We start from the raw sequence: 21,031 nt of genomic DNA, 5'->3' as shown, positions 1-21,031 counted from the left end.
TTAGCTGTAGAGGGCAGTGTCACTGGCCATCATATGTGGGATCCGAACCGGGGCCCTCTGGCATCCCAAGCCAGTTCTTAACCATCTCACCACTCGGCCGGCCCTCCATGGCTTTTAATATAAAAAACTGCAGATAAGAAGTGAACAAATAATAAAAGCAAATTTGAGATGGTCCTAACAGAATTTCTTTTTGGGAACCCAAGGGTTAACAATTTAAGTTGGTGAAGTTCAGTGTGATACATGTGGTTGGCAAGGAGAATCCAGGACAAGGGCCTGGAGGGAAGCCCAGGGGCCAGAAGCTAAAAGAGCGCCGACATTGCTCAAGAGTGTGAGCTCTGAGCAACAGTGTCACTGGTTTGATTCCTGGCCCGAGCTGAGCTGCCAGCTGAGCTGCCAACAGGTGGCAGGATGGCTCAGCTAAAAAATAAATAAATAAATAAAAATAAAAGAGCGCCGACAAGCGTCTCCACAGGGAAGGTGGGCAGACAGACCATCTTTCCTCACATCTCAATCTGGCCAGCTAAAAACCCCTCACGTCCCCACACACACCCATGCCCCAGTCCCACACACCCATGCCAACCACATCCTTCGAGGCTCCAGGCCCCAGCCAGGACTGATACTTCCTCCTATTACCACCCTCTAGTGTCCACTTTCTCAACCCTAGCTGTACATTAGAAACCCTTAGAGAGTTAAAAAAAAAAAAAAAAGCCCAGGTCCCTCCCCAGGCCAGTTAAATCAGGCTCTCTGGGGGAAGGCTGTGGGGATGGGCAGTTTTAAGAGCTCCCCATGTGGTTCTACTGAGCAATCAGGGTGGAGACCTGTGGCTTACTTCTTCCAAGCTCCGCAGAGCATGGAGGATGCCAGATCTGTCAGAAAACAAACAAATCTGGATAATGTGAAACTTCCCAATTTTTAAATGTTAGGTCATACTTATTCAATTCTGTGCAGGTCAAACAAAATATGACTGTAGGCCACTCAATAGGAATCTCGGGCTGCAACGTCTGCGTTTTAATATCTTTGGCCTGCTCCCCGCTGCTTGCCCCCCAGGAAGCCCTGGTATGTGAGAACAGCAGCACTGGATGTGACTGTGCTATGCTTGGGTTGGGGCATTGGGACATAAGCTTGAACAACAGGTGAACTGCAGAGGTGACAGAGCCCTCACAGGTAACTGTCTGTTCCTGGGTCCCAGCCAGGCTTTCCTGAACACATAACCTGCTGGGATTGTCCACCCCCTCCACCTCAGGAGATACCTTGGCAGAACCAACAAACAGGAGAGTGGGGGCAAGTTCCAGCTGGGGGGGTTCTCTTTACCCCAAGCTGCTCATCCTAAGTTCCCGAGTTGGGTTGTTGTTGGCTTTCTTTTTGTGAGTTGTTGTTTTGGCTTTTAATGACATTTCAAATGTGTTTTTAAAACCATGATTGTTTATTTTAGGATAAAAGTAAGGTTAAATGTGATATAGAAAATTTGGAATATATAGTAAAATATAAAGATGAAAATCACCTATAATCTTAACTGCCCCTTGGGTTCTGAATAAGGAATGATTCCAGAACATTCTGAAACAAAGTCTCTAGTTCAGTGTGCTGCAGGAGGGGGGCCTACGGGAACACAGTTCCATTCATCAAAAGCAGGGACATCCAGCACCCTCAAAAGTTCTGGTCCATCAGAACTTTGATACTTGTCAGAGACAGACTTTGCGAATCCACGTTATTTTTTAGATCAACATTTCTTCTTCCTAATACATAACAACAAAAATGACAGAAAAGTGAAATCTCTTGGGAAGAGCCTCTGCTGTCCAGCAGAGCCAGCTGCTGGAGGCAGAACAAGACCTCTCGCTTAGGTTTCATGTGCCCTCTGGTGGCAGCCCGGAGGAGATGGCTTCAAGCGGGACTCAGGCCCCATGGCCAGTCCTTGCTCTCAAGTCATTGGTTCTCAAAGTGGGGGTCCTAGGACCTAGCCTCACTTGGAAACCTGTTAGAAATACAGTTTCTCAGGCCTTATCCCTGACCCCCTGAGTCAGAAACTCTGGGGGTGGAGCCCAGCAATTTGTGTTTTCTCAAGCTCTTCAGGCAGTTGTGATGAACCCTCAAGTTTGAGACCCATGGTGCTAGGTACCAGATAGTGTGTGAAAACAGCATGGGCCTCTGAAGGCAAGAGGAAAGGAACGGTGAAGAACCGGTGATGCTGAAGGCGCTGGTGCCAGGCCCAATACACCTCACCGAGGTCCCTGCTCACACTCAGTCCCACCTCCCTCTCAATCCGAAGGTGTCTGCAGGCTGTAGAGCTAGGGAACAGGGGCAGGTGAACCGTATGTCAGAGTAAACCACTTCAGGCTTCTTGGACAGGGCTTAAAAGGCCACGTCATGTTGTGGGACGCTAAGCCTGGGCTCCTTAGGAGAGAGATCAGAGGTATCATGACAGAGAGATTCCAGAACCCTAGCAAGTCCTTCCTGAGGGGATATACGATGGCACCTCAGGCAAAGGCAGAGGAATGAAAAACATCCATTGGGATAGGAATAAAGCAGGAATAAAGTGAGCCCAAGGAAGGAAGGAGGCAAGGAAAGAAGTATGGTCCCCTTGGTCAGATGGAAGGAGATCCCTGCGACATTCATTTAACCAGATACCCTCCTGGAGGAAATGCTTTATAATCCAATTACTGTCGAAATGAAAAATCCCCACATTAACTCAAGAGGCAGGGCACTTGGGGAAATAGGGTCTAAGGCTCCAACTGGGTGAAGAATGGATGTGCCCCAACAGGTTCCCTGACAGAGGAGTGATTGTTCTCAGTACATCTTCCCAGCTGCCTAGGAAATCTGCACTCAGCTAAGTCAAGCAGAAGTTTGAAGAGAAAATCTGACAAGAAAAACAAGGTTTCAGCAGAAACCAGAGACAGTCAGATGGGAGACGTCATGATAAATATGCCACTTCAAATTCCCCCCCTCCTTCTAGAAATAATTCTATTCACACTATCATTCTACTAGATTAGAGATGCTCTGACTCAGTGAAAATACATTATTTCAGATTCCATGTCTAATCTATTAATTAGCCTTATTCACGCAATATTTATTGAGTAACTTGTATGTGGCAGTCATTGTTCTAGGTTCTGGGGTTACAGAAGTAAATAAACAGACAAAAGTCTCTGCCTCCACAAAGCTTACATTTTAATGGGGGGAGACAATAAACAAAATAAGCAAAATGCACAAAGCTTAAAGAGTTCTTCATCTCCAGCTTGCCACTCATTGATTAAGCTCTTAGTTCTGAATTTTCAAAGGCTGGGCGCTGGCTTTTTCTGAACTGGGAAAGAGTGACAGTGTTGAGTCGTCAGGTCAGGAAAGCGCTCAGGACAAGGGCTGCTAAACATACCCAAGCAAATCACCTGGAGATCTTGTTAAAATGCAGATTCAGTTTGGGGGTCTGGAGAAGAGCTCCCAGAGATGCTGCTGCTGGCCGGGAAGTTGCAGACCACATTTTTGAGGAGCTCCACACAGGAGTCAGGCTTGGGGGATGGAGCTACCCCAGGAACAGGAATTCTTAGCCAGGTCCCTGCCTCACCACGACTCCTGGCTACAGTTCTGGACCTCCCATCTGGGAGGTCTTGGATAATTTGCAGAGCATTCTTTTGTGTCATTTCACCCAAGTTCCCATAGTAACTCCTTCCAGCACCAATACTCTTACAGGTGAGGAAACGGCACCCCCTTAGAGAGGTTAAGGGAGGTCCCAAAGTGGATGGTGGCAAAGCTGGGAGCAGACTCCCATTCCTGTCTGGAGAGCTTGCTTATGCCGTGGGGCTTTGCATGGCCTGGAGAAGACTAGGGCCATTAGAGAGGGGGGTTGCCCTTGGGTAAGTGCTGCTGGCCTGTGAAGGGGTCAGCTCAGCAGGAAATGTCACTGAGAGGCACAGGAAGGCAGGCATTTATAGGCGTCAGAGGCCCTTTAACCTAACCGGTCTAGCTAATACGGCCCACCTGAAAACACTTTATTTAGTTGAACTTCAGTGCACTAACTGGCTTATGGGGTAGGTTTCCGGTTTATCATTTCAGCTCCCTCTGATGTGGTGTGAATTTTGCAAAAAGCAATCTGATAGCAGCTATTAGAAATGTTCAGCCCTGCCAGGTGGCTTGCTATCACCCGATTAATATAGCTGAGTAAGCATGGGAAACTGGGATGGCCAGAGAAAGGGCTATTCCCTTCCTTCAGGCCAGGAGCCATGAGGAACTGTTCATTCTAATTTTATAGGACCTCTTGGGAAGATTATCACAGAAAGAATGGACACACACGACAGCTACTTCCTTGTCAAGTTGCGAGATGTCAATAAAGAGAGGTTACTCAGCCAGTCAAAACACACTCCGCCTTGCTCTTTCTGTAAATATTTGACCATCCAGAATGGCAAACACGGTTTTATGGCGTGTGATAAATTATAAAGTATCAAGATGTGGAACCACTTTATGATGGCCCTAAAATAACAAAGACAGCCGGCGATTTCCTAGGTGGAAAAGAATGTGCCAATGAGAATGCTGTAGGCAGACTCATTTCTTCAGGGAAGGCAAAGGCACAACCCAAGCCAAAGCGCTTCCCCTGGGAACTCTGCTTAGGTTAAGTGTCGTGTCCGCAGGAGCCTCAATGGCAGAGACTCAGGAAGGCAATCCAGCAATAGGGAAAGAGGGTGAGGTACCCAGAGCAGAATTTTCAAAAACTGGAGCTAAGATCAATTGTGACAATGGCCAGGAGAGGAAAACAGGGGTCGGGGCCAAGAGAAGCACCTGGCTTCTCTGATGAAAACAGCAAAGCTTCTAGAAACAAGGGAGGACTTAGAAGTGGTTACCTTGGAGGTCAGTTCAGGATCTGTAGCAGACAGGAAACCCAAAAGGGTATATTGGTCACAAAGTGGCCCAATGAGATTCTGGAAAATGGGAAGGGAATTTGCTCTCAAGGTTTTCCCACTGACTACCTTCCAAACCTACCCCGAAGTTGTTTTTTTAGGAAAGGAGGGTTGTGCCAGGTGAGAAGTCTGCCTTGGTTCTAATCAGATGCCAGAGAGAAAGAAAGAGGGAGGGAAGAAGAAAGGGGAGGAAGGGGTGGGGGAAGAGAATGAGAATGGATATGTCTTAAGAAAGACGAGAACTGAAACCAACTTGAAACCCTGGATGGATTTATCCCAAATCCTGTGTCTGCTCCCCACCACATGCGACACAGCCATCCGGGACACTGCCACCTGACAGGGGTGCTGGCTGAGCTGAGGAGAGAACAAGAGCAACAATCTACAGTCCATTCAGAACAATCTACCTTGTTGTGCCCTCCTGAAAAGTTAAAAAGGCAGAAAACTAGTTTTATCTGTAAGAAAATGTTTATTCTTTTGAACCCCACAGGAAAAAAAAAAAGAATGCAGCCAAGACCAAATATTTAACGAAAATAGTGTCCCAAAAGGCAGCAAAATGGGGGAAACCTCAACACAAAGTCAGTGACAATTTTCCATGTTTTTGCACAAAGATGAAAAAAAATCTGTGACAATTCTGAGTAACACTTTCATGGTGACAATTACACAAGATGACTCAAAAAATGCAAAATGGCAGCAACATGCACACCTGGCTAAAGCTAGAAGTTTTTTTTTTTTAATCCCAAAATAAGATCTGTGATTAAAAGGATGATTCTTTTTAATACTTCTATTTTGCTGACTTGCTTGTCCTACTTAATTTGCTTTAAATGAGACGTACATGCCAATTAACAGGAAATTTTAGAAGAACTGTGTCCTTCCAGAATCCACGGCAAGGAAGCAAAACCAATCTATTTGGTTTCTTAATTTTCCTAGTTTCCAAATACAATTTTGCTTTGCCCCTCCCTCTCCCAGTCCCTCCCCCCACCCCCACCCCAATTCTGAAACACTTCCAAAAGTTGCCAGTGCAAACACTTTTCTACCAATGTATAATATACACTTGCAACTGAAATCTTTGTGCAGAGTTCTGAGTTTAAAAACTCTTAAAAAAAAAAACAAACCTCCTTGGCACAAGAGCTGAGGAATAGTCAAGTTTCTTTTAAACCATCAAACACAAGATGATGACGAGTGGGAAGCACAGTTAAATGAAATGAAATGAAAACAAAACAAAAACAAAAAAACCTAGGACTGCAGCTTTTATTAGCTGTCATGTAGTCTCTCGTACACAAACGTCCCCAGCTCCCCTTCCCCAGGTGCTGGCCTCGTGTCAAGTCCAGGACATTGTGGTGCTTTCCATGAGGGGAAACAGAATACGCAGCCGCGGTGGTAACGAACAGCCCAGCTACCCACCAGTGTGACAGCAGGATCCGCAGTGAGCTTGATACAGAAAGAAGACAGATGGTGACAAAGGGGGAAAATACTTTAAAATCACCAAGTTTCCTCTTGAAATATCTTTTCCCAAGGCACTGTGAACCAGACTGCTGCTAGCAATTTTCTAGGACTAGACACACCGATGGGAACAGAAACATTTCAAACACGAGCCCTGTGAGTCTCACAGCTCGTCTCATCACCTGAATCTCTCCCCTCAGCTTAAACGACGCTCCTTGAATTTGTTTGATCTTTAGAGGGGTAATCGATTTTTGTTTTCTGTCATATCAATAATCACTTTTTTAAAAGCAGCTAACAATCAACGCTGCGTTATTTAACCTTTTCACTCTAAAAACTAAATGTTTTTATTATCATCCCATGTGAATTAAATGCGCAGGTTTTGCTTATTTAGGATCAAAACAAAAATAAAGGGTTGAGAAGCAAAAACCCTGCTTTTTTTTTTTTTCTTCAAGAGGAAACTGTAAGAATACATAAAAGGCAAAATTGGCTACTTGAAATCCAAGAATGGTTTTAATGTACTGGCCGAGAAAAATAAACTGCAAAGTTTCTGTGAGGTCTTCTAAAAATTTACAAGAAAAACTGATGGGCAGTTCTAATCAGACTTGGATGTTATCTTTCCCCCGCTTTTTAAAAACGACAACATATACAGTCCCACAAAATACGATATAAACTTTTTTTTTTTTATATCTTGACTGCCAGAGACGCTCCTTTGCGATGCCGCCTGGTAACCTAATTGTTGGGCGAAACACACTGCTGGCCCTCACTTCTTCAGGGGCTGGTAAACAGAGGCGTTGGGATCGAGTCCAGAGGGGCTGGTCTCCACAAATTTGGAAGAGTAGTGGGGGGAAACGGAGCTCAGGGGGCTGGTGGCGGCACTGTACGTTATGCTGGGCATGACGGCCATGACTTCGGCTATCTTCTGTTTTAGGTCCTTGATTTCCTGGTCTTTCTGAAGAATTTGTCCTGGAAGATGGAAGACCCACCATTAGTGAGAAGGGACAGGTTAACTCAACGCAGTGCCCTCTTGGGCCAATCCATGTGGATGTGACTCCAGGTTTGATGGTGTGTAAGGGGAGGCAAGCTTTTCCTGGATAGGGCCAAATAGTATTTTAGGTGTTCTGAGCCACATGCTGTCTTTGTCATGTTTTGTTTTGTTTTTCCAAACCATGGAAAAATGTGCAAACCACTCTTAGCTCATGGGTGGTGTAAGAACAGGCAGTAGGCCGGATCTGGCCTGTGGACCATGGTTACCGGTAAAAAGGGATTGTTTATGTTGGGGGGGACTAAGCAAAGGGGTCAGTTTCCAGGAGCCACGTTGTGAGCATGGTAGTTACCTGTGGCAGACTAAGAGGGTGCTGATTTTGAACTACGGCTCTCCCTCTTGAGCTGTAATATTTTTCTGGGAGGATGGGCCATTTTTAAGTGAAAGACCAAGGAATACTGAGTTCTCGGACTCAATCACAACAATACACTTTGCCCTGAGTCCTCCTGTAGAAAATAAATGGCGCTCTGTGGCTGCCCCACTGGGGGCTCTCACGTGATCACATCGCTGCCCCAGCCTCTGGGCACAGTGCCCCTCGGACCGACTGCCCAGTTTGCACGTGGTGGACGCTTTCGCAACACCCTCCCTCACTACACTCAGTTTTGTGATCCAACCAGCTCCCGCCTGCCTCAGAGCTGCTTCCAGTTCTGTATTTCTCCTGCTCTCTCTGTGCTGAGGTTTCCATTTCTACTTCTTCACAATGTTTTCCGTGATCCTCCCATCTAAATCCTCCCACCACCCCAACTCCTAGATTCTCAACATATCCTAAACTTTCCTTTCTGTCACTTTACTCTTTGTAATGATGATAATTACAGTGGCTAACACATATGAACCAGGCACTGTTCTAGGTACTTCCTTATACAAACTCATTTATTTATCACAACAACCCTATGGGGGGAGGGATATCATCATCATCCAATTTACAGACGAGGAAACCAAGGCACAGAGAGGTTGAGTGAGAGCCAGCCTGGATTCCAGAGCGCACCCCTACCTACCGCACCCCTCCGTCTCTTGTAACTGTTCATATGGGTGATGATTTGTGTCTACCATCTCTCCACTGTCCGCTGAGCTCCCTGAGTGCAGACTGTATCTCCTTTATTTCCACTGCTACATCCCTAGTGCACAGCTCAGTAGAAAGCTGAGGCTCTGCTTTCAAGTTATGTATCTTGCCCAAAGTCACTCAGCTATTAAGGGGCAGAGCAAGATGTCAACCCAGGACCAAAGCCCATGCAATTTCCATCATGCTGTGAAGCTCCCTGTTCTAGGGGAAGAACATTTAGGAGTAGCCCTTCAGAAACTTAAATGCTTAAAAAAGAAACAGGCTACATTTGAGTTGCTCTCCTTTGAGTCCTGCAGAAGATGGTAATACATTTAAAATGTAACAGAGCATGGTGACACATGTTTTAAAAGGAGGTAGTAGAAATAAAAGTCATTTTGGAACCAGGATGAATCAAATGATATAGACAGTAGGAAGGAGAAAAGCAACAGGAGTTTGATTTGAATTACAAAGTTGGGTTCTTACTAGAATATTCTGAACGTGACAGTGGAGAGAAATAGTAGGGAAGGCAGCTACAAAGAGCAGCAGGAAGGACCTGCTCCCTCTGACTTCCTTCATGTCCTCTCAGCTTCAAGCGAGCATCAAAATCCTCCTTTCCTTTGAACAAAAGCCTCAGGTGAATGAAGTACCGAAGGGCATCTGACACATGAGCCACCGGCTCTTTTTTCCATGCTGATTTAAGTGGGATTTCTTTAATCAGTAATATGCAAACATTCCCAGAGCTCTGGAAAAGACATTTCTCTCTGTTTCTTTTGTTGCTTTACAAGAGTTCCCAGGCTGGCTCCCCTCACTACTCTGAGACCAGGTGCTTCTTCGCTGCAGGGTGGAATCTCTTCCAAGTTCGCAAATCCAAGTAAACGGGATGAGGCAGAGAGGTCTGGCCACATCTCAGAGAGCTGAGCCAAGCAGGCAAAAAAAGCAGGCAAAAAAAAAAAAAGCATAGGATCAGAAGTTCAGCTTCAAAAGNCGCAAATCCAAGTAAACGGGATGAGGCAGAGAGGTCTGGCCACATCTCAGAGAGCTGGAGCCAAGAAGGAAAAAAAAGCAGGAAAAAAAAAAAAAAGCATAGGATCAGAAGTTCAGCTTCAAAAGCAGGTCTCCCAGGAACCTTTTTTTTTTTTTAATGCCTTTCCCTGAGTCCACGCATGAATAAGCCTGACTCTCAATTTCCTTCTCTTCTTGCTCTACCAGCTGGGCCAGTCCAAGCCACTCCTATGGTTTCACTAACTTCTCCCAACTTCTATATGTGCCCACCCCTTCCCCCAGGGGTTTTGGTCCTCTGGGGCTTAGGCCTCAAATTCCCAATGACTGATGAAGATCTTTCACTTGGGTGTCCAGGAAGCAACTGCAACTGAAAACATCCCAAACCAAACTCACTCTCTCTTCATATTCCTTATACCTGTCCTGCTCTTCTTCCTTGGTGCCTCCCTCCCGTCTGGACCATACTCCTCCCCCATACTCATCACCTCTTAGATGTTACAGAACACAGTGACAGCATCCTAACTGGCCTCTCCGCCTCCACTCAACCTTTCAACTCCATCTTTCACACTGCTCCTGGAAAGAGGGTCCCACAGGAACAGCCAGAACATGTCACCCCCTTCTTCCTGAAAACCCAGGGAATATATTCTCAAGTATGGCTTTATTCACGGTCCTCCCCATCTCCCACTCTCTTCCCCCACGTCCCCCAGCTTGAGGTCACTGCTCACCTGGACCTTCCCAGCACTTTCTTTCCTTCACTTACACTACTCTCTCGGGTAACAGTTCTTCCTGCCATTCTCTGCTCTCAGAATTCACCCTTCAAAGCCCACTCCGTGACCCCTCCCCTCCCCAGCCACCCCTGACCCCTCCTCTGGCCTGTCAAGCCCTGCCTCTACCTAATGGCAGCAGGCCTCGTTGACGTGCCCTCTCACAGGGTCCAAACTAGCTCCAAGATAATACTAAGATACTATTTGCCTTCTGCACACTCATTCCCTCATGGGCATATGTGGAATCTTCCAGAACCAACATGGCAAGTGAAATTACAACAGGTTGAATGTAGAACAGAGATGAGAAACGAACTATCTTTTATTAAGCCAGAAACTAAAGAGATTTGCTAAATGTAAAACGATATCATTTTTCTCATTAATAATTTTTTTAGAAAATATAGTTATTTTTCATAAAAACGTTATTTATATTAACAAGTATACACTTATGTTATTTTAAAATGAATAAATAAATGTTTTAATTTCTATTAGGTAAGCACCGATAGATAATAATCCAGTTAAAAAAAACCTCCTTGGTATTCTCAATAATTTTAAGAATGTAATGGGGTCCCTAAGACCAAAAAGTTTGAGCATCACTGCCCTAGTTGATCCCCCACTAGACTGTCTTGTTCATCTGTCTCCCCTTTAACTTCTAGTACAATGCTTTACACAGGATAAGAATGAATACTCTTTAAGTACTTGTTGAAATATTCTTTTCTTTCTATAAAGTCAATTGTTTGAATTTTTTTTTTCAGTAATCTACTGGTGGCTAATCAATTTCTTGGACAAAATCCAATTTATTTTCATCAGGTCACATCATGCCTCTGTTCAGGGCCTTCCAAAGGTTCCCGTATTGCTCACAGTCAAGTCCAAAGTACTTTCCGTGGGCTACAGAAGGAGGCTGCTGCTGCTTCTGAGGCTGACAACTCTCCCCATCATACAGGCTGCAGTCCCAATGGCCACCACGCATGCTTTCCCCCCTCCAGATTTACATGAGTCACTCATTCTCTTCCTTTCAGTCTCTGCTTAAAGGCTACCTATTCAAAGGATTTTCCATGTCCACCATGTCAAACTAGCAGCCCTACACACGCGCACGCGAGTCCTGCCTCACCACTGCTTTATCTTCTTCACTGCACCAGCACCACCGACATATTATGTATTGGCTTGTCGTTGTCTGTCCCCTCAGGGATTCTTACAGTGCCTGGAGCATAGTAGGTCTCAGTAAACATCTGCTAAGTAAACAGCCAGCTCTCCAGACTCTCCTCCCAAGACTCCTTCATTTGTAATCTTCACTCCCGTCAAGCAGAGCCAACTGCAGCTCTGAACACATCAGGCCCTCCTAGCTTCCCTTGCCTTGCTCAAGCCTCTGTTAGATGCCTCTCTACCCCTCACCCCTGTTACCTTGCTTCCTCACTGGGCTAAGCCCTTCTCATCATTCAAGACCCAGCTCAGACATCAGCTCCCCTGAGAAATGACCCTCGAACACCCCAGGCTGCCTTAGTCCCTACCCCTCTCTCTGCTTCTACAGACCCTGCTGCACCAGCACCTTTGGGTGACTCCGCAGCTCTCTATTTCTTCAACACCACTGGGAGTCCTTGAGCACAGAAGCTCACACTCTTCTCTGTAATGCCCTGCCCTTGACACATTCTCACCCCAAAATATGATGTCTGCAGAATGAATTAATGTGATGACTCCTAAATGTCAATGTTGGGCACTTGTCAAAACCACTTGAGGAGAAACGGAAATGCCTTTGGTTCTGAGCTCTACAGGAACTCTGCTCTCTGCGTCCCTCTTGCATTCTCAGCCACACCACCTCACCTGCGGTCTGCTGCTCTCACCTTGGGCAATCTCAAGCTGTCGCTTCGCATCCCCCAGTGCGGAGAACAGGTCCAGCTTGATTCTTGTTTCTGCGCTCAGGCTGTTCTCCAGGTGCTGCGTTTTATCTTGCATGGCTGAGAGGGCTGACATTAACACCTCAGTGTCCTTCTCATTTTCCTTATACTTCCGAAGCTCCTATCAATATCATTAAAGCACCAATGTTACAAGATAGTTTTGGCATCGATGTCTACAAATTAGCCTGAAATCACAAATAAGATCCCACTATTATTGACCTGGCCCCTAGAACATAGAATGCTGGTATTTCATGGGTTCAGCCCTCACCACTTAGAGGGAGTACAAAATGTATTTATATGGTGATCTGTACATATAAAAACATTTTAGTAGATAACTTTGACTGTGTTGGACTGTTTCTAGAGAACAGCGAACTCCTGTAAAACACTTTCTTACAAGCTTAATTCAGAACCACAAAGAACTTCTTCCTTGCTGCTAGATGCAAATGTTGCTGTAATGCTGTAGCCAAATTTGACAAAATGCTACTCTCAACCTACACTAAAAATTGTAAAAATGTTAATTATTTTGACAGGGCATATTTCAGAATAAACCCACTTAAAATCTCTGGTAAGGTAGCCAATAAATGCAGAGGGTGCCAAAAAAATGTATACACATTTTAAGAAAGGAAAAAACTGTATTAATATTGTAATACTCAACATATACTGATAACAAAAGATGACTGCAAGTTATGGGTATACATTTTTTTGGCACCCCTGGTATATATAGATATTTTAATTTCTTTGTTTTAAGAAAGAAATCTGAACTTATTACAGAGAATTTAAAAATATATTAAAGTTCACAGAAGAAAATGACAATCACTCTAAATCCCAACACTGAAAAATTTGGTGTTTTCTTTTAGTGTTTTGAGCATATATGTATCTTTTAACATAACTAAAATCATAGTATATGTACAGTTTTGTTATAGTTTTTAAAAAACATATCTCAACTGCTCTTTGAAAATGTATTTATTAATGGCTGTATAATATCCCCACAAGTAAATGTACCATAATTTATTAAACAAATTGTTTATTGTTAAGATTGTTTCCATTTTTTTTTCATTTATAAACCACTATGACGAACATCTTCGTATACCTATCATTAGAGAGATTTAAAAAAATTTACCTTAGGCTGGAGTCCTAAAAAGGGAAATACTTAAAAAGTACAGGACCGTTTTCCAGAAAGTTATACTTCTACTAGCAATGTACAAGGCCTATTTCATTGCAGGCTCACCGAGACCGATATTATCATTTAAAAATTTTTTGCTAGTTACACAAGAGATAAATAATATCTAATTTCAATCTATATGTTTTTGGTGATTGAAGAGTATGTATTCTTATGTTCTTATCAGCCATTTATACTTCTTCTGTGAATTGCTGTTCGCGTCCTTTGCCTATTTTTCTGTATATTTGACCTTTTCTGAGAAATTTTTATGAGCTATTTATATACTGAGTATTAATTCCTCATTTATAATACTTGTTGCAATATCTGTACCTTCTCCAATTGATTTTTTTTCACTTTATGATTTCTTCCATTTTTGTTTGGAAAGTTTTCTCCTGTTCCAAGATCAAATAAGTTCTATAGTTTCAGCTAGTTTAAAACAAAATGTTTCCTTTTTTGCTGCATTCAACCCTTCATCTAGAATTTTTGTGTGGTACAAGATGACCTTCGAATTTTACTTTTTCCAGTTATCGCTGTTTCAAAGCCTTTTACTGACTAATCCTCACTGTTCCTGTCCATTTCTGATTCCACCTTACTGCACACTTTAAGATTTGTCTCTAGGTCATCTATTCTACTTCACGAACCTGCCAGTAATTTCTTACCAGTTCCACACAATTCAAATTATTGTAACTTCATAATATCTGACATTAGTTTTAAATGTCCCTTTGAAGAGCCAATGCCAAAAACTTAGCTAAGGTACACATGGCCCAAAAAACTGGCTATGTCCACAGCACTGGTGGCTTTCCTCACCATGCACTGCTGAGAATTGCAATCTGCAAGGCTCAGAGCACCCAGAATGCTCAGTTCCCTGGAGACGGACAGAGGGTTAGGGCTAAAAACGGGTGTATAAATTCCAAAGGACACTAATCTGGCCTGTAACCTGAAAAGGGAAATGAATCTACAGTAAGTCAAATTCTGGTATAAAACACATCAAGGGACCGTCAACATTTCTGGCTTGTATCAGAATCCGGCTGAATTAAATATGACATGAATGAGCTGGACAAGATTAGAGCTTCCTTTTGTCATAGAGAGGTTTTCAGATGCGATGGGATTTGCCTGTATTGAAAGGCACCATCTCCCCATTACAACACAGACCACAAATCAAACACAGAAGAGGAGTTCAAGTCCGAGAAAGTCTTTTGATCCCTCATTACCTGAACTTTCAGTTCTAGTTCTCTGATCTGGTCTTCTTTCACCTTCATGTCCATTGTGAGCTTCTTTCCTTCTGCCTCTAATTCTCTGATCCGATTCCGTAAGGTTTCGGTGCACTCCCCCCTTTTGAAAAAGAAGAGAAGGACATAAAAGGATTTACAAGACTATAGGTTTAAATATATCGCATGATTGATATTTCTCCAGAGTGAGGTATTAGCTTTTGGCTCGGTCTGCTCATTCTCTCTCTTCTCTGATAATTTCAACAAATAATCTGAAATAATTATCATTAACTGGTACCTAATATGATCCAGGCACCAAGCAAGGTACTTTACCCATACTACCTTCTTTACGGGGATAGTGTATATTATCCCATTTTCCAGATAAGAAAACTAAGGCTATATACATATACATATATATATATATATATAAAATACTAGTCCAAGGTCCCCTAGCTTGTAGGTCACAGAACTGGGATAAGAACTGAGGTTTCCCAGGTTCCCTATCTAGCAAGCCTCCCAGAGGCCATAGGACTTGAGACAATGTGTACAAGCTGAGCAAGACAGAGCCGGACATACCCAGCAGGGGGCAGTGCGCTCATTTTTGAAGGGCTAGGCTTTGGGAATTTCACCTTTCTTTCGTCATGAAGTGGCCACATGCCTGGAGTAAACAGAGAAAGAAGGGAGCAGCATTAGGCGGCTTCTCAGGGCTCTCTAAGGATAAACTACAAAAGATGATGGCAGTGGCCGGCCCAAAGCTGAGTAGGTGTTCAGATGTCAGAAACGGCCAGATGGAGGCTAGTTAAGGGTCTTGTGAGTCTGCATAGATGCTGATGGGCCAAGCGAGCTCAGCCATCCACAGTGCAGTCTGCTGGGGGAAGGTGGGATCACACAGGAGAAAGAGTTCTTTCTCTCCTGTTGTAATTTCCCAAAAGGTAAAATGATGACTGATCACTTATTCTGCAAATGCTAGAACCTAAAGGAAGGCTATTAACACACCAACCACAAAAAAGCAAAACTCAGTGAAGAGTTAGAGTAGAACTGTATTCCACAGATACAATTTGGGTAGGAACTTAAAATGAAATAAATAGTAACGTTTACCCTCACTCTGCATCAGTAAAACCCATAACTGACCCCTATCACGCAGATGGACTTCACTCGTCAAGAAAACAAAAAAGAACAAGTGATAAAGTGAAGTAGAAGCCAAAACAAACAAAAAGGCTTTTAACTATCTTCTGTCCTTACTAGAATTCGAATGGCAGTTACCAATCAGGTGTTGGAATACTTGCATACTTTTCAACAGCATAGGAAGTAGTCCCTAATTTTCATCACTCCACATATTCAATGATACCTAATAGTGACTTATGTCTCGGTATTGTTGAGTTTTTTTCCATCTTTTCCAGCTCATTTGACAGTTTGCTGATACCCAACCAAGATAAAAGCAGTCAGTATACAGACCTTGGGGAACCAAGATTTTACCTTTCTTCCATTTTAAGATAAAAACTCCAGAAACACACACTTAAGAGCAGGGAGTAATGATAGTTCTATATATAAAGAGAACAGAATTCCAGTTGGTTCTTTCAAAGCATTTGGTCTTAAAGAAAGTGACCGGAAACCCTTTTCTGAGCAGCACTTTGCCTCCTACATGTGGGAGGCAAAGTGATTCCCTCATCTCACTTCACGGACTAGGTCACTGAGGGATGAGGTTGTTATAAGCGCGCAAGCTTGCACAGATGGAGTTTAAACCAGCTAATAAAACCGTACTTAAAAGCAATCCATCCGTGCATGATTGTTTCTTTGCAATCCTGCCCAAGGCATCAAGTTCCCACGGCTGTCTTGGTATAAATAAGGAAAGCCAATAATGGATTAAGCACTCAGGTGACAAGCACATACCTAGACGCAGCAGCAAATGCAACAGCCCGGGCTGCAGTAGCTTCTTCTAACTTCTTCCTTTTTTTCTCCTCCATTAACTGCTTTTCTACAAAGCTTCGGGCTTCCTGCTCAGCTTTCAGCTTTTTCTCCAACTGGCTGATATTCTGCTTGTCTTTTTGCTTCATTTGCACAGCATTATGTAACCTATATGGAAATGATTGTCATACAGTTTTACAATTACAAATGCCCACTATAAAACCTGGAGAAACATGGCTCCTCTTTATCATTTTTAAGGCCAAAGGAAACAGGAGATTTGAACAGCAAATCATTAAGTGTCAACTCCCAGAGTGCCCAGGGAAAACACAGTCATTATTATTTAACAATTCCTAAACACCAATAAATAAGCTGTCATACAAGATACAGAAGCAGACCTCGGTCCTATCAAGGTTAAGTATTCTACAGAAGGTAATTCAGAAACTAGGATAAACAAATTTCTATTATATCAGAGGGAAATAATTGTAAAACTAATTCGAGTGCCCCAAAGCACCCTGAAAGAACTTCAGTTTGACCAAGAAACAGCTGATGGAACCAACCCCACCGAAACTAGTGTGGGAGGGGGAAAGTCTTTCTTTGCTTGAATATAATTATGCTGCGGCCTTTTCTTTCCAGCTGTGAGACATATTTTTCGGAGTATCCCCAAATAGATGATACTTAATTTCAGATAGAAATTTCAGCCATAGTCCCTCTTCCTTGTCTACTATACCCCCGCTTTACACATCAATATAAGGGGAGTTTATCTCACAGCAATAAAAATGAGATATTCTCTAGAACCAATGCTACAGCCATCACATATGTGGGTCAGAAGCAATGGAAAGGTTATTTGTCTATAATGCTTTAGCTTTTGAGTTACATTCCTTAAAAATGTTGAAGGACTCCTCTTTCAATGGGACAAGCCCAAAAAACCCAAAGTCTAGAACAGTTACCACGACTGCAGATACACACTGCTTAGAGATTTAAAAACAGGACAGACCCACATTGAGTAAAGAAGTAATTCCAGAATGAATTAATGGAAAGTGTCAAGAATTCACACAGGAGAGCTGACTTTTTGCCTGCCTCTTCAAATGAAATCAAAGTTCAATGTCATTTTTTAGTTTCAGAAATCAAAATAAATAGAGTCTAATCCTCTGGAAACTTTCACTCAAAGGAGCAAGAGTTTCAAATTGTGGCAGAAACACTTCTGTCAGTTTTACTTGTATTATCACAAAAGAGCAATAAGTATTTTAAACTAAGAGAACAAGTTCTTCAACGAGAGAAAACAAAATAGTAATATTAATAAACTTTTGTTGAAATAAGTCCTTATAGGTTTTATAACATGCTGAATATCTGGTACAAAATTAAATATTTTAAACATTTTCTTTAAAAACTTCTCTGCTAGGTCCCTTTGTCATCATGAATCTTGTGCTCCGATCCTTGGAAACAAAAGCAGCAGTGAGGCCACGGGGCTCAGCGAAGGCCCGAAAGTGCACGTACTTGTTCTGCAGCAGCTCGTTCTCCTGCCGGAGCTGGCCCATTTCTGAGCGGATGCCTCGCTCGGTGCTCGAGAGGGAGCTGATCTGACTGCGGAGCTCTTGTTCCACTTGCCGGCTGGCCTGCAGGTCAGCCTTTAACTTTTTGATGTCTTGTTCCAGCCTAGGAGGAGGAGAAAGGCAGCATTTTCATCACTGGGTTCTGTGGGAAGCCCCGGCTGAAGTCCCAGACGGCAGGGGAGGCGGCGGAGGGCCCCTCTGGCAGCTCCTGCTGTCACCAGGACTCCTGCCTGCATTCGGCTGTTTGAGGGCTTCTGCCTGGGTGGGTCCCCACCTCTTCCCACCAGAGGGTGACTCCTGATTTCCCTCAAATGTTTGTGAACGCTGAGGGGTGAGGGTGGTGCTTAGGAGTACCTGAGCTGCTAATAAAGGAAGAGTGGAAGGCAGAGAGAGGGTGGCTGAAGAGTTAAAGGTCCCTCCCGACTGGTGAATTTCCCATGCCCCTCAGCAAAGGAGAAATGTAAGACCCAGCTCAGGACCCACCTGCGTGGAGGCATTTTGATAGATCAGAATCTATTGTTTCAGATTCCCCCCAAACACAGGCCTAGAAGAAAACAGGGTCTGAGACAACCTCCTGAAATGGCTAACATCCTTACTAAATGATGTCCACACTTCTGGCGATTGTGATAGGAGAGTTCATTAGACTCAATGACAATGAAAAAAAGAACAAATTATGCTCCAAGAATCATAACAAAACTCCATCTGGTAACCCAAGCCTTTCTTTTCTCTTCAATTCTTTACTTCTGCTCCATCTATTTTCTTTAATACAGTAATGTTCCATTTTCAGTGATACGTATTGCGGAACTACTATGTGCATATGTATGACTAAAAACAGAAAGTGTAAAACCAAGCCCCTTTCTTTATGAGAGGACTTCACAATTTCATTAGGGGCTAACCGATACTTAAAATGATTAAACAGTAACCCAAGGAAGGCCATGATTAAATACATGCTAGAAGGAATAACTAATTTTAAATGAGAACTGATGTACCCGGCACTTTTCTATAGACTTCAATAGTATGAATTCATTCAATCTGCACAACCTATCGCTAAATGCAATCATTATTCCCATTTTTATAGATGAGGAGGTCTGGATTCAGGAAAGCTTCCAGTCCAAGGTCACACAGGCAGTCTAGCTTGAGTCCACTCTTCACCAGCAGGCTGACCTGTAGCATGGTATGGGTAGAAGTGCGACATGAGTTCTGAGGAGAGAGGATGGCCACTGAGTGGTGCCTCGACGGCTGGGCAGATTTAGAGAAATAGAAGGGAAGGAGGCGGGGGGCATTCTAAACAAGGGGGAAAACATGCTCAAAAGCTCAAAGACAGGAGCAGCCACAGGTATTAGAGGGACAGAGCAATCAGCCTGGCCTCTGTGGAAGGCTTGTACTCTGGGAACAGTGAGAAAGAACAGAATGGATCTGGTAAATGGGACTGTGGACAGGACGGCTGCCACGTGAGACTCAGAAGACAACTTTTCCTACAAAATTACAGGTAGGCAAAAACCCGTTTGTCCTGGTGAGACTCTTGTGCATTTCACGAATACAACGTACCAACAGAATCAGGATTTCTGGAGGGCAACGGTGATCTCTCCTTGGGCCTGCCAGCTCCGATAGACTAAGTCCTGACAGACATGTTTCAGTAAGCACTAAATCCCCAGGGCCCACCAAAGAGCAGCTTTATTTACCTAGCTACATTTGGCCAACCGAAACAAAAATCTCAAAAACAAGAAGTCATAGAACATCAATGGTCATCTTCCAAGCACAGGAACCAGTCCCCCCGTCCAGTGCCCAGGAGCAGACTGGGGGCCTTGTGTGCCAGAAGCACCGCTGGGTCTCCTGACACAGCTTGCTCCCCAGGGAAGGGTCACAAGTCGACATCACGCCACATTTTCCCTATTGCCAGGGTTATTCCAGTTGAATGTCCTCCCAGAACGGCTCTAAACAATTACAGACTGGCATTTATACCACCCCACACCATCCCTCATTCATCCAAAGTAGCCCAAGGGATGTTTTCCAAAACAGGTCGATGCTGTCAGGTTATCTCCATTAAGTTTGGCTGAGAAACCTGTTAGGTAATTTCTCTTTCTTGAGAAATCCATTTCACAATTTGGGGGTTGTATTTTTAGTAGAAAAGGTGAGGTTTAAGATGAGAATAGGGACTTATCATGGTTTAGTAATGGGATTTAGAATCAGGATTCTAGACTCCGCTCTGGTGCCAACTGTGTGACCCCAGCCAAGGCATGCAACCTTCCAGGACTCAGTTTCCCCATCTGAGGCTAATGATTTCTAAAGTTCCTCCCAGGTTGATCTAGGATTTCTAGGCCTGACACACTTACTGCCGGCTGCTGATCTGTCTCTTCAGATTAGCAACCTAAGCTGTATCATATGCAGAGGCACAGGAATCAAGTTCCCACAACGAGCTGACTGGGGCAAAGCATGTGCCACGCTGGGAACAAAAGAAAATTTCAATCTGCACAGAGTAGATGTCAATAATTTGCAGTTACTACTTTTTTTGCATTTTTTTAATCGATAAAACCCAATTTTCCTACCATGAACTAAGAATAACAATATTTTGAATGAAATTTTAGAGCTCCTTGAAAAACGTAAAAATGCAGAGTTGAATGCAGTTCTAAGAGCAAAAAGTGCAAAATATCTAGAGTAACTTCTGGAGACCACAGAACACTAAACAACATTTTTTTTACGTAGATCTACAAAAATTTTGTCAAAGACATGTAGTAGCAACAAACAACAAAAATGTTGTGGTTTCAAGGGTATGTTTACATGAAAATTTATAAGTTGTATACTTAAGATTTACATACCTTTGTGAATGTGTTATACTTCAATAAAAAGTTTATTTTCAAAAATAAAATAACTCAATTTCACAAGACATAGTACTAAAAGTGCTTCAGGATTATAACTGCTACCATTAATTTTGTAAAGCTCTGAATTATTGTTTTCCAAACAGTTTTATCAAACCTGTAAGTTAGCAACAGCTTTCCCCAGTTTAAGAAACACTGACCTAGGGCCGGCCTAGTGGCGCGATGGTTAAGAACTGGCTTGGGATGCCAGAGGGCCCCAGTTCAGATCCCATATATGAGGGCCAGTGACATTGCCCTCCAAAGCTAAGATGCTGAACAATAGCTCAACCTGGAGCTGGACTGC

The 21,031-nt window shown here is 43.4% G+C and overlaps 1 protein-coding gene across 1 annotated transcript in view; it reads right to left on the bottom strand.

Annotated features, from left to right (window-relative positions):
* Window positions 1-5,323: 5,323 nt before the first annotated feature.
* Window positions 5,324-21,031, bottom strand: part of MACO1 (macoilin 1) — a 53,369-nt gene continuing 37,661 nt past the window's right edge. The window contains exons 7-11 of the mRNA XM_019650212.1: window positions 17,817-17,975; window positions 16,308-16,490; window positions 14,421-14,541; window positions 11,997-12,171; window positions 5,324-7,280 (exon numbers count right to left, since the gene is read on the bottom strand). Coding sequence (XP_019505757.1) covers window positions 7,078-7,280; window positions 11,997-12,171; window positions 14,421-14,541; window positions 16,308-16,490; window positions 17,817-17,975 — 841 coding nt within the window. The 3' untranslated portion in view covers window positions 5,324-7,077. The remainder of the gene's footprint in view (window positions 7,281-11,996; window positions 12,172-14,420; window positions 14,542-16,307; window positions 16,491-17,816; window positions 17,976-21,031) is intronic.

This window comes from Hipposideros armiger, unplaced genomic scaffold (genome assembly GCF_001890085.2).
Source record: "Hipposideros armiger isolate ML-2016 unplaced genomic scaffold, ASM189008v1 scaffold_138, whole genome shotgun sequence".
Classification (NCBI taxonomy): Eukaryota; Metazoa; Chordata; class Mammalia; order Chiroptera; family Hipposideridae; genus Hipposideros; species Hipposideros armiger.
This window is presented reverse-complemented; position numbering and strand designations above follow the sequence as displayed.